Source organism: Amblyomma maculatum, chromosome 10 (assembly GCF_055883805.1).
Source record: "Amblyomma maculatum isolate TAMU_Amacu chromosome 10, ASM5588380v1, whole genome shotgun sequence".
Lineage (NCBI taxonomy): Eukaryota > Metazoa > Arthropoda > Arachnida > Ixodida > Ixodidae > Amblyomma > Amblyomma maculatum.
In genome coordinates, this window is record NC_139353.1 from 127851582 (window position 1) to 127865131 (window position 13550).

The 13550-nt window shown below is 45.4% G+C and overlaps 1 protein-coding gene and 1 pseudogene across 1 annotated transcript; one reads left to right on the forward strand and one right to left on the reverse strand.

Moving 5' to 3' along the window:
* The first annotated feature begins 1992 nt into the window (after positions 1 to 1992).
* On the forward strand, positions 1993 to 4819 carry LOC146177439 (uncharacterized). Its single transcript, XM_084581562.1, has 2 exons — positions 1993 to 2058; positions 2631 to 4819. Exons 1-2 carry the CDS (start codon positions 1993 to 1995, stop codon positions 3729 to 3731), a joined length of 1167 nt encoding a protein of 388 aa, XP_084437688.1. The 3' UTR covers positions 3732 to 4819.
* A 1034-nt stretch (positions 4820 to 5853) lies between these two features.
* LOC146177440 (uncharacterized) lies at positions 5854 to 13396 on the reverse strand (annotated as a pseudogene).
* Between the last annotated feature and the right edge of the window lie 154 nt (positions 13397 to 13550).

Consider the following 13550-nt stretch of genomic DNA (forward strand, 5'->3'; position numbering starts at 1 on the left):
GATTTGACATGGTAAAATTCCGCTGGAACTATTGATTTTGCCAACAACAAAGTCATGAACAAAGTTCGTGGAAGAAATTCTTGTCCAAACCCGCGTTTGCCGGGGCGAGGAATAAAAAATAAAAAAAATCCCGGTACTGTACTGTCTTGCACCTTAACTGCAATGCAACACACACGTTTTCCGGGGAGTCCCACAAGGCAGAATATAGCGTTCCCCGAGACGGAAACAAACTCCGAAAAATAACAATATTGCTTGGCCGAGAATCTATTGTAGATCCCCCCCCCCCCTAAAAAAAAGCACACAAACACCAGAACAAAGAAGTCGAAGCAGGAAAGCAGACAAGTCCAAAAGAAGGAGATCTCAATGAAGAATCAGAAGCGCTGTTGCGGGCAAAAGAAGCACCCGGGCCAACCAGCCAACTATGAGAGGAGCAAACTCCCACCTCGGTAAACTGAGGGCACTGTTGGGGGCGAAGCACCCGGGCCATATAACGCTGACCCTGGTTATGGTCTTGTAACTTTAAAGATATGTTGTCCTTTTTCATTGCTAGCCATGCTGTCCCTAATTTAAGTACATCCTTGTTTGTTATTGTCCATGCTTCTCTCCCTTAGGTTTACGCCGATATCATCCTTGAGCTATACTAGCAACCAACGATTCATGACATCATAGTGCAAGCCGAATGCGGTTCGTTGCAATATACAATTGTATGCAATTCCCTTCCGTGATACAGATTTGTGGTCACTACCTGTTTCAAAAAACATTTATTTTTTTTTTATAATTTCCACAACCTCGCTACTCATCGTTAATTTTAGATCCATAATGATGTTATTATCTATTCCTTAGTCTTCTGCATAATACAAATTACGGACATTTTGCTTTCCCTGCCTAGGTCAATATTCACCCATTGCAATGAATTCACTGATATGCTTAGCAAGGCATTGTCATCTCAGAGTAACAGAGTACAGAGCTCTTCTCTATTTACTCATAATCCTAACAGTTCAAAGCCTCAGAATTCGCAACTTTCACAGACGGTGCCGCCGCCGTGCGGTGAACGCTCGAAACGATAAACCGATGATCAAATCGCTGGCAGACGCGGCGTTCGTGCAGCAAGGGCTCGTCGCGTGGTGCAATTCCCGCGTTCTTCGTCCCATGTGTACGCCTGCATGCTTTGAATTCTTGCCGACAGCAGTGCGCCAAAATGGGCAAACTTAAATACAAAAGCAATAGGATGTGCTCGGTGTCCCAGTGCACGAATCGCACTGTGAGGGGCGAGGTAAGCCTCCACGCGTTTCCTTCGGACGTGCGCATGAAGAAAACGTGGGCAGCTAAGCTTCGGATTGGAAAAACCGTCACGCAAGCCATGACAGTCTGCATGACAGTCTGCAGCCAACATTTCGCGCCGGAAGATTTCTTCTGGGGCGCCATAGGTAAGCATGCATTTTGCAACGTTTGCGGCCTTCCTAAACGGAGACCGTACCTGAGTAACAATGTACGAACGTTAATAGCGTGTTTGCTGCAGCGTATCACTTGCATGCGTTTGAAGATTTGTTTAAATGTACTTTTTATTTTTGCTTCGTTTTAAAATTTGCCAGCAAATATGAACACTAAGCAGGCGCTGTGTATGCAGAAGACAGACAGGTTGTTTCACTGAAATAGAATTGGATACGGACAACTGCGTTTTTAATTGGCTCCATTTCTGCTGAGCTTTAAATTATACATCGCGGTTTTTGTACTTGAGCATGTCTTAAAAAAAAAAGACATGCGAAACGGCCCAGACATTCTGCTCCTAGGGAGCGTTATCCTAGCATGCTTTTGCCTCTCGATATTCATGCCAACAAAAGTGTGCATGGTCTGCTAGCGTAATTAGAGTGCGCGCGTTTAGCCATTTCTTTATCTCTGATAACCAGACACATGGAACTCCCTCCAAAAGGCGTCTCAAGAAGACTGCCATCCCTTCGAGACGCCTGTCCGTACGGACTCATGACCGCGACAATGAAGGGGCAAAACAGGCATCGCATGAACGAGCACTACGAGCCTCTGGGAGAGCTGCAGCAAAAAGTGAGTGCTTCTACAAGGAGATGCCCCTTGCATTGTGTGCCAACCTATGCCTGAAATGTATACCTTTTGCTTCAATCTAAAATGCCTCATTCTTTACTTACCAGGTGCGTTTGTTTAGCTAGATAAAAAACGGTGAGTTCCCTTTTGTTACAAGTTGTTGCTCAACTGAATGAATTTGCAGGCATTGGCACCAAACCACCGAGTGGAAGTGGCTCTTGCTGCATGCCAATGTCATCAGTGGCAACATCCCAGGATTGCACAGACACCAGTGCAGCATGTGTAAGTATAAGTTGTCTTGTTACTGACTGTTAGTGAAGGTGATAGCTAACTGGTTGATGAACTGTGTGAGCAGCTTAACAAATCAAGCTGCAAACAACCTGCATAAGCGAGACATAGATGTAGGTTAGAATTAGATTAGGCAGACTTTCATGTACTGCCAGATGTTTGTGCCATATTAAGTTACTTGCATCTGGTGTGGACTATTATTACTGTAGTGTAAACTTTCAGGGAAATTTGGTTCTGTGCAGCATGCATGAAACAAGCATTTACGATTAGCTTCCCTTTTCATGCAGGATGCATCAGAGGCTAGAAACAGTGTTCAAACAGGAACAGTGGATCTCTTAGCTGTGCAGCATACAGCTGAGAGTCTCGTCTGCCTGGATGCAGGACGTACTGAACTTGCAGGGCTGGAAAATGTGGCTGTTCAAGCACTGCTGCTGCTCAACCAAAACTCTACTGGGCTACGTTACACAGGTGTCCAAGTAGACACCAGTTCTGTTCCAATGAAAAAAGGTTTTCTTGATCTCTTTTTGACAGACAGTGCTGTAAGGGCGTTTACAGGTGTAGAGCGCTTTCACCTTCTACTCACCATATCTGAACAAGTTGCTAAAGAAGACACTATGCAAACTGAGAAAAGTGTGCTGGAGAGACTTATACTCGTTCTGGTGCGGCTGAAGACTTTTTTGTCTTTTAAATGCCTTGCAGTTTTGTTAGGTACTTCGGAGGCCACTGTGCATAGGTATTTCTACGGGACGTTGCGCACCATGGCTACTGTGCTTGAGGCGGCCATTCCATGGCCAAGCAAGGAAGAAATTAGTGAGAATGAGCTGCATTGTTTTGCTGCTTATAAAGATGTAAGAATAGTGCTAGACTGCACAGAGGTGGAAATAGAAAAATCACATTGTGCCTCGTGCCGAATCCTTACATACTCTCATTACAAAGGCAAAAACACATTGAAAGTAATGATAGGTGTGTCTCCAGGTGGCCTAATCTCCTTTGTAGGCGACGCTTTTGGGGGACGTGCCTCTAATAAAGCCTGTGTCGAAGACTCCGATATTCTTGGAAAACTAGAGCCATTTAAAGATGACATAATGGTAGATAAAGGATTCAATATTGAGGACAAATGTTCTGCATTGGGCATTGGCGTCATTCAGCCACCTTTTCTCCGTAACCAGGCTCAGTTTTCTGCAGAAGATGCTGCCAAGACAGTGCAGATAGCAAGGACGAGAGTTCATGTTGAGCGTGCCATACAGCGCTTAAAGCTTTTTAGAGTATTGAAAGGTCCCATGCCTTGGGAGATGCTGGCTGTTGCTGATGAAGCAATGATTGTAATTACTGGTATTGTTAATATGTCTGCACCAATACTGGCAGAAAAGAGATTCCAGACTGCGTAATCCTTGATTTTTTAGAGACATCACTGTGAATCTTAACTTCAAATCACTACAAAGTGTTGGTATCCTAATACATACACATTTGCTACACGTGTATAAGTCCATTTCTACATGAAGCTTATACAGTCCGTTCAGTCGAAAAGCCACCGCCATAGCCAGAATAGAAAAAAAACGGAGAAAATGTGCAGGTGATTTTGTATCAAAATTGTACTGCAGCTGTTCTTTGTGCAGCGTTGGTGTCATATCAATCTGTTTCCCATTTAGCATCCATCTTCCAGTCAAGTTGGAGGGCAATTTGCGACCGACATTCGAACTGACGACATATGTCCCTCTCGGTGAAGGTGCCCACTGAGAAGTTAGATACTGTATTATTTAATGTACTTCTTTTACTGCATATGTCGCACTTCAGCTTTATGTCAGTGGACCAAGTTGGCACCCTTCGTATTTGCTTTTTAAACATAGCACACAAATGCATGTTGGTAGACAACTATGCGAAATTAAACATGTATTCTATACATCCCAGAGTGCAGAATTTGGTGCACAGCTGTTTGAACGGTGTCTAACAGTATGCCTAAGCACATAAGGCCAATAAAGTTGTAGCCAAATATGACTTGTCACTTTTTTTTAATATAGCTGATATTTATCAATGTTTACTTCTTGGATTATTCTTTTTTGCCTCGGTTGAACAAAGCACACATTAAATCAGCAGACATCTTTGTCATGCGCAAAAAACCTTTGGGCTGTGTTGCACCTTTCATGCCTGGCTGGCTTGACTTTGGTTTCGTGGGGCTGAACAGGAGCCACTATAGTTGAGAACAGTACTATTACCCGCTTAAACAGACGTGGGGAGCAGTCAACCCAATACAGTCTCTAGGCTTAGCAGTACACCCAACATACTTGCTAGCAACATACTAGCATTTCTTGAATCTAACCCAGCATTGTAGTGTGTTTGAACTTGCTGCTTGTAATGTGTGGTATATTCCTATTGCTAACTACATGTTTTGCACTGTAGCTCCATGCCCATCATGTATAATATTGTGTCAGTTTGATAATGTGCTTGCTTTTTTTCATCTTTTCATTTAATTGCATTGTTGTACCATGGATCCTTATGCATTTATGTAAGCATATTGTTTTGTTTGAAAATTATTATCCACTCACCCCCATATCAAATGTGTAATGGGGAAGGTCCTTAGGGTACTTAAATATTCCTAGTTACGTCTGTTTTAACGCAAGGTATGCAATTAAGAAGAGAACAGAAAAAGGAATATGGCTTTCTTTGAAACATGTGGTCTATACAGTGGTGTCGCTAGGGTCATCCGCACCCCATGTGAAGGCATAGCCCCCCCCCCCCCCCCTCATCTTCGCCTTCGAAGCACATGATCGCAACTTCCTTTCTACCTTGTCTGTCCTTATGATTTGCTTTGAAGTCAAGGTCGCTCTGCATCCAACAACGCAGTGTGAGTGAAGTGGCATTTCTTTTCTTATTGAATCTTAGACGCAGCGATTGTGCCCAACGACTGATAATTCAGCAAAACATCATATCAAAAGAACATATTTCCAAAAAATGCAGAAACACTAGCATGGGTAGGTTGAGAGGAAATTCACTGAGCAAGCACTTTAAGACAGCTGATTGCCCAGTATGAGACCACGCGCTGTAGTTGGATCCCAAGCAGAGCCTTTAACACGCCACATGCATAGGTGAAAGCCTTCTACACAGTTAACTTTTCATTTTATTTATTCAATATTTTTCAAACATTACAGTGCTGAAAGGGATAAGTAGCCAAAAAGCCAGATTAAAGGTTTGACTTGGGCTATGCACTCTTGGTGAAGCGGCTGTGACAGCAAATATGTTGCGGCAAAGTAGTGAGGGACGACTGACACAGCAAATTACATATCTCATGGGTACTGCAAAAAACATTCGCGATATATATAAGAAAAAGCACTGGGAGATACTTATGCAATTATGCAACAAACTAAATCGTAGAAAAGCAGAAACATGATCAATAAGCACTCAAAATTTATCTAAATGGAGAAAATACGCAGGCGCAACAATGCATCTAGAAATATGGTTGAAGAAATTAGCAAGGAACAATGGTGCATTAAAATTGTATGCACACATGGTTGATCAAACATAGGAGTAATACAAGAGAAATTGAACTTGAGAGATAACATAGTGATACATTTTAAAGCACCTGTTAATCCAAAGACAACTGCAAACTGTTTAATAATTTGGGAGTCCTAAATCGAAGCGTCTGATACCCATATTTTGTTCGGCAATGTGGTATGCTCCAAACTTCAGTGAAGTGTATGGAATAGGGTTTAAGGCATTTTAGTTGAGCATTGTCATCACCCCCCTCGTGACACCACTGAGTCTTTACCCTCTGCGCTTTGCAAGGTGGGGCAAATAGTGGGCAAAGTACAAGTACTGGAGTCGTCTGATGAGTCCATCAATGAATGTAGCATCCTTTTTGACAGGAATGACTAATGACTATCTTACTGTAAACAATAAAATGAGCCTCCTCAAGTCCTAAAAGGAATAGTCCAAGCTGAACTTGTGAATAGTAGGCATGCGTTGGCCGTAGGCAGTGGTTTTCTTTCCCGCTGATGATGTACGGAACCTTCTTTTCCTTGATGAGGTCAACAGCTTTGCTGGCCTTTCCAAGCACTGGACTTTTTACTTCCAATAGAATCTCTGGCTTGCCATTAACGAAAACAACCCCATCCGGGCTGTACCCCTACCATGGTAGCACAGGGTTTATAACTAAACCTAAGGTAGCTACAGTACCGCTAGATTTCAGAGCATATTCTTCAAGTGCTGGCTTTTCGCAAGCCTTTCCATAACGTGTTGCGTCGTTACCTTTGAAGTTAGAGCATAACATCGTTGCAATCTTTTGGTCCCAGTCACGTTCCTCGCTAGGAACAAATCTGTACAATGAGTGGCATTTGCTTCCTGTGATGCGCAGCATTCTCTCCCTCATCCATTTTGAATTATCTTGCATTGCTGTACTTGTACAAATATCAAGCGCTTCGTTCAGGGTCACAGTGACAAAATTCTTGTAATATGTGACCTCATTGTTTGGCAGGTCATCCATGGTGGCTTTGTAAATGGTTAGTTTTGTGACATCTTTAAAAGCAACACCGTGGAAGAGCAAACGCTCATATTCCTCAGCATTCTTAATTGAAGCCAAGTGCTCCATCAAGAGCATTGGCTCCAAGCCAGAGTCCTCACATGAAAAACTTTGTTGTTCTTGACTCGTAGTATCTCTCAATACGTTGCCTCGGCCTTTCTGGTGGAGGGCAAGAGTGCTATTTGGTGCAGCAGCAATAAGCTTCTTTCTAATATCTTGAAGCTTAGCTTCCTCCAAGCGCAATCTAGGCTGTGAACGCACATGGCAGAGGTCTTTTATCTTTTTCGGCCCATACAAAGGCGTCTCCTTGAGCTTGCCCCACGCTTGTCACATCGGTTCCTGTGAGCGTTTCCAGGTTTTGGATGCCAGTCCTGTGAAGAAAAATTACTTCCAAGTTATATACCTTTTCACAAGACACATGAATGCTGAACCATGGCATGATATATGATAATCCACATATCTTGAAGTGCCAGCTGAATTTGCTAGTATTCAGAAAAGCTGTCATTAACAAACTGAGATATTCAGTTTAAAGTTATGACTGAATGAAAACTATGGCAGATAATATAAGCACAGCAGAGCACTCGAGGAATGAACTGTAGTAGTGACATAATTTGAATGTTGCAGTCACTGAAATTATTTTTATTCCATTGTAGCATCATACAGGCGTTTAAATATAACTTCATGTTCTTTTACACTATGAACATACAGTCTGAGTTTTGTACTTTTACCTGTGAACAAACAAGAGCAGAGCAATCATGTGCTTGCATCTCGTCGACTTGCCTGCTTTGCACGTACAGTGACCCTGGAAAGAACAAACATGATCATCCATTTGTACATTACTCGAAGGAGGTTTTCAGAAAATTTAGACCATTGTCTCTGCACATGCCCATTTGCCAAAATAAAGTGTCTTTTTTCTTTCAATTGAGTACATCATGAGTGCTGGCTGCACCATGTTCTGCATTTAATTCACTGTGGCCAGTCTGAGAATGATTACTTTCACAGAAGCATGCATAGTAGAGGACATGCACTCAGGATTTCTACAAGCAGAATTCAAGCAACACAAATCCAGGCAGATTTCTTCAAAATAAAAATGATCTGACAATGCGTTCAGTAGTCACAACAGAATGACTTGCATGCTGGCTCTGATGCACGCATTCTGTACATCAGAATGTACCAGTTTCTGTACGCGTTTTTTTTTTTGGTCCCGAAACTTTGTCTTATAAGACGCCGTAGTAGAGGGCTTATGATTGCATCAACACTGACTGGCTGCACTCGTATCGCGCAGCAAATATGCGTTTTCGCATTTGCCCCTCCTGAAATGGGCCAACGCAGTCTGAGCAGAAATGGCAATCTCGCGCTTGGTTGTTGAATACGCAGACAGCAGCAAACGAATGTAGAATATGTTAGTTAGGCAGTAATGCAAAATGTAGCACATGAACCGGCGGGATCAACAGGTGACTTCTCGGAAACAGTACGCATGCTTTTGCTCGAGTGCAGCAAGTGCTCACACCGCACACGAGGACAGTCGCAATGACGGCGGTTGTGCATAACAACCAACATTTCTGCTAGCTCGACTTTTGGCATGTGTTATAATAGAGCGAAAAGAAGGCACTCCACCACCAAACGTGGCATTAGTTAGAGGCGTTCGTGATTCGGGATAATCTGCTATTCTGCTGCCGAGCGCGCAACTTTTCGCGGCGATCACATAACGGCGGCAGCGAGCACATTACACTCGACAGTTATAGTAAAAAGAAAACAAATGCACGCTTACCTGTATTGTGTTCTGTGTGCACAATTGAAACCAGAGTTCGTGCGGCTTCTGGCGTGGATGTGATGTCTGTACACAGAGTCCTTGGACTGTCGTGGCCGAAGAAGCTTTTATGCCGCAGCAGATAACGTGGCCGGCGTTCAATACCTCTTCACCTTCAACAAGGCAGCGCAGTCTAGTTTCTGCGCTCCCAATGTGGGCTATTATACACCCTAACGATAACGAGTTCACAAATGGGAAAGCCATGTCCGTAAACGACGCACTTATCACAGCAGACAAAGCGACTCCTCCCACCTTAGCTGTCGCCACGCCGCGCCTCGCACCCGATCGTCATTTCGCAGCCATATTGGAATTGCGGTGGCGCCCCCTATAGGTCGTGAAAGTTGCGAATAGGACAAGCAGTAAATGGTACTTCACAAGTCATGCCTGCTTGCAAACACACTTTCTTGCGCGTAGGTTTACAACTGCCTTCAAGTAGGACAATGCTTGCTTTGAGACACTGAGGTGTACTGGGATCACTTCTCACAAGATACTGTTGTACAGAGGTGTAGTATCATCATCATCAGCCTGATTATACCCACTGCAGGACGAAGGCCTCTCCCATACTTCTCCAATTAACCCGGTTCTGTGCTAGCTGCATCCACTTGACCCCTGCGAACTTCTTAATCTCATCCGCCCACCTAACTTTCTGCCGCCCCCTGCTAGCTTTCCTTCCCTTGGAATCCAGTTTGTTACCCTCAGCGACCATCGGTTACCCTCTCTTCGCACTACATGTCCTGCCTATGTCCATTTCTTCTTCTTAACTTCTACCAGAATGTCGGTAACTTGAGTTATTTCTGTGACCCACTCTGCACGCTTTCTATCTCTTAATGTTACCCCTACCATTTTTCGTTCCATAGCCCTCTGGGTTGTCCTCAACTTAAGTAGAACTCTCTTGGTTAGCCTCCACGTTTCAGCCCCATAGGTGAGTACAGGCAAGATGCAACTGTTGTATACTTTCCTCTTGAGCGATACCGGTAAGCTGCTAGTCATAATCTGCGAGTGCTTGCCAAATGCGCTCCATCCCAATCTTATTCTTCTTGTTATTTCCTTTTCATGGTCCGGATCTGCGGTTACTACCTGTCCTAAGTAGACATATTCGCCTACTACTTCCAGTATTTCGCTACCTAATGTAAACAGCTGTTCCTTCCCGAGGCTGTTGAACATTACCTTAGTCTTCTGCATATTGATTTTCAAGCCTACCTTTCTACTTTTTCTGTCTAGGTCATCAATCATTATTTGCAGTTCATTCCCCCGAGTTGCTTAGCAAGGCAATGTCATCAGCAAATCACAGATTACTGAGGTATTCTCCATCTACATTTATCGCTAACTGCTCCCATTCCAAGTTTCTGAATACTTCCTCTAAACAAGCTGTGAATATTACTGGGGAGATTGTGTCTCCTTGCCTAACACCTTTCTTTATGGGAATTTTGTTACTTTCTTTATGCAGAACTATGGTTGCTGTGCAGCCACCATATATATCTTCCAGCACTTTCACGTACGGCTCATCTACCCCCTGATTTCGCAATGCCTGCATAACCGCCGAGGTTTCAACTGAGTCAAATGCTTTTTCGTAATCAATGAATGCTATGTATAAGGGCTGGTTATATTCCGAGCATTTTTCTATCACCTGATTCATGGTATGGATATCATCGATAGTAGAGTACCGTTTCCGAAACCCTGCTTGATCCTTTGCTTGATTGCAGTCTAAGGTTGTCCTGATTCTATTAGCGATTACCTTAGTAAATACCTTATACGTAACAGACAGTAAGCTGATTGGTCTGTAATTTTTAGGTCCTTAGAGTCCCCTTTCTTGTGAATGAGGATAATGTTTGCATTCTTCCATGCTTCCGGTACCGTCGATGACCCCAGGCACTGCGTATACAGGGTGGCCAGTTTTTCTAGGACGATATCCCCCCCCGTCCTTCAGCAAATCTGTAGTTATCTGATCCTCTCCAGCTGATTGCCCCCTGTTCATAGTTTCTAGTGCTTTCTTGACCTCGTCCTTCGTCACTGGTGGAACGTCTGACTGCTTTTCCCTACCGCCAATCTCATTACGGTCCTGACTACTTTGGCTACTGTAGAGATCTGTATAGAACTCCTCGGCTACTTTGACTATCTTGTCCATATTAGTGATGACGTTGCCCGCCTTGTCCCTTATCGCATACATATGGATTTTGCCTATGCCCAATTTCTTCTTTACCACTTTAAGGCTTCCCCCGTTCTTTACAGCATGCTCAATTTTCTCCATGTTAAACTTCCTTATATCGGCCACCTTGCGCTTATTGATTAGCCTTGATATCTCGGCCAATTTGATCTGGTTTGTTGGATTGGAGGTGTAGTATGCTAGACAACCAATAGAAGCCCATGAACATTTCATATGCAATGCCCTACTATATCAATTATTGGTGAGCACTGTCTGTACGTGCCTGCCTGTTCTCAGTGATGACCTTCTGAAGTGCGGCCAGCACCTGCGCTGACAGTTTGTCTCCTGCTGGGTCCTGGCTTCCGTGAGGGAAGCTGATTGCTCGGCTTCCCTCAGCAGGTGGCCAAGTATTTCAGCATCATCAGCAGGGCTCAGATGCGGAGGGGCCGCAACGGTAGGCTGCTCCTCAGCTAACATAGAGGAACGTGCACTTATCACATAATGCAATCAGCAGACTTTGTTGCAAAATCATTAGTGAAGTGCGTAGGGACAGTAGCAACACACAGACACAATAGGTGACGAAACAATAGTACAATTCTTCTAGAACGTTCATTGTGGCAATTCATTGATCCAGTTGGACACAACACTAACCCTACTCAAGAGAAAAAACTGGAAAACGGTGCAAATGCCAGGGATGAGTAGTTTCATGGCCAGTGTAAACTGCTTGTCACTATAATGTCCCTCTTTGACATGTTTTTCTATTCTTTTTGCACCTTGCAAAAAAGGGTTAGGCGGAGCATAGGCAATCGAATGCACACTCACGGGTCGTGCCGCTGGCACTCGCCTGCAGCTCCTTCTGCAGCTCCTCACTAAAGGGGCTTCCTACGGAGGGGCTCGTCAGGGTGTCCTCTGGGTGAAATTATTTCATAGGACATGAGAGACAATGTAGAGAACCATCACGGCTATTATTTGGCAAGAAAAGGGGTCGTACACAAGTACAGGCTGCATTTTCAGGGAGCATTCCTTCACCTTCCAGATAAAACCATAAATGAACATAACAAAGTGTACAAGTTTTAAGACACACAAATCGCCTGGTTAAATGGTCTACCTACCCGCTGCCGAGCTCACTTCCGTTTGAACGCCGCTTGGCCAAGGAACTGCTGCTCCTGCTGGTCGGGGCTGCTGTGACGGGCCACTTTGCTCTAGCGGGCCATCCTTGGACACAGTGACAGAGCGCAGGGCGCTCATTATAGATCTGTTCATTACTTGCATTAAGGAATTTGTTCAACTGCCTACAACGTGGCCACAGTTTATAAATGGCAATGTGTACCCACCTCTTGGCGGGTCCTCGGGAAAAGTATTATGGGCCCCAAGTCAGTCGCGCTGGCTGCCCCAAGTAGAGCGACGACCCGGCCAGACAGCCCGGGCAGCTCGCCACTGCCGGTTCCCCTGCGACAGAATAAAAAGTAGCATGAATAATTTGCACTATACAGTCACATATTGAAAGACGCACCTCCCCTCGGCTCTTAGGCGCGCCGCCTGAGCTCTTTTTCTGCTGCATATCATGTGCCAAGTGTGACGCCAACGGAGCGAGCTCCCACCTCGGTAAACCGAGGGCGCTGTTGCGGGCGAAGCACCCGGGCCAACCAGCGAACCCAACACAAACGGAGCGAGCTCCCAATTCCGTACACCGCGAAGGCGCTGTTATGGGAAAGTTCCCGGGCCAGCCAGCGAACCCATCGAGAGAATCTCCCTATTGCACCAAGGGCGCTGCTTTGGGCTCGGAGCCCGGGCCTACAGCGAAGACTTGGAGGCAAGCCTTCCTCTACTGGCGTCCCAGAGGCTTTGCTTCAGACTGAAGCCCAGGCTACAACGAGACCGGCAGTGCGTTCAATGCTAATAGAGCAGAGCTCAGAGCAGCAGGCCCACACACAAATGCGTTTATAGCGCGAGGGGAGTTATAGCCTCGATCTGCTAAGGCGAAATGGCCAGGTGGAAGAACCACTGCCAAATAATGCCTACACCTCTATTTCCCCCCACTCCAAGATTCAGTGGGCCGAAGGCCACGCAGCCGCAGCTGCAGACACAAAAGAAAGCGGCGCGTTGCACTGTGTGTGAGGTCGCCTTCGGCCTTGGCCGAACGCCTAAAAGAGTTTCACAGGAAGAAGAAGGTTTCGAAATGTTTTTGGCTTGACCACACCCGAAAGGTCGGCTCTTAGCGCTCCCTGATCAAGGCAGACAACTTGTCAGGCCCAGGAATCACCACGTGGAGGTAGCGCGACCACGATCTCCTAGAAGATTTTAGCTCGCCAAACAGTATCCCTCGGGCTTACATGGAATCACCCAGGCCGAATCCCTTCCTAAGAGCTAAGTCCCGAAAATGACGCACACCCACGCCAGGGACCGCTCTTGTACTAGTTTACGTCTGGTCATCGTCGAGCTGCAAAACAGCGAATCCGGTCAGCTCTCCCATCGCGCGTGGCGGACCTGTCTACTACTGCCACCATGTTGGTCGTGTTGTGAGTCGCACCCACGTGCTCGGGCAGATGGGATCGGAACACCTGTGGTGCACTTCCATGACGTGCATCCCTGCCATACTCTTTCGAGTCCCCGACTTCGGTAACTCTCTTCCTGCTGCGCTCCACGCGAGAGCCCGATTCTACCTACGTTTGGTAAGCGTCTTGGTTCGGACGCCGGCCCCATTGCTAAACTCTTTAGGGCCTGCGCCTACATGCCGGAAG

Bases quoted from the DNA above. Each gene is read 5' to 3' on its own strand.
- LOC146177439 (XM_084581562.1), top strand. From the start codon at position 1,993: ATGAAGGGGCAAAACAGGCATCGCATGAACGAGCACTACGAGCCTCTG. The intron at 2,059-2,630 runs GTGAGTGCTTCT...CTTTTCATGCAG, and splicing joins TGGGAGAGCTGCAGCAAAAA to GATGCATCAGAGGCTAGAAA.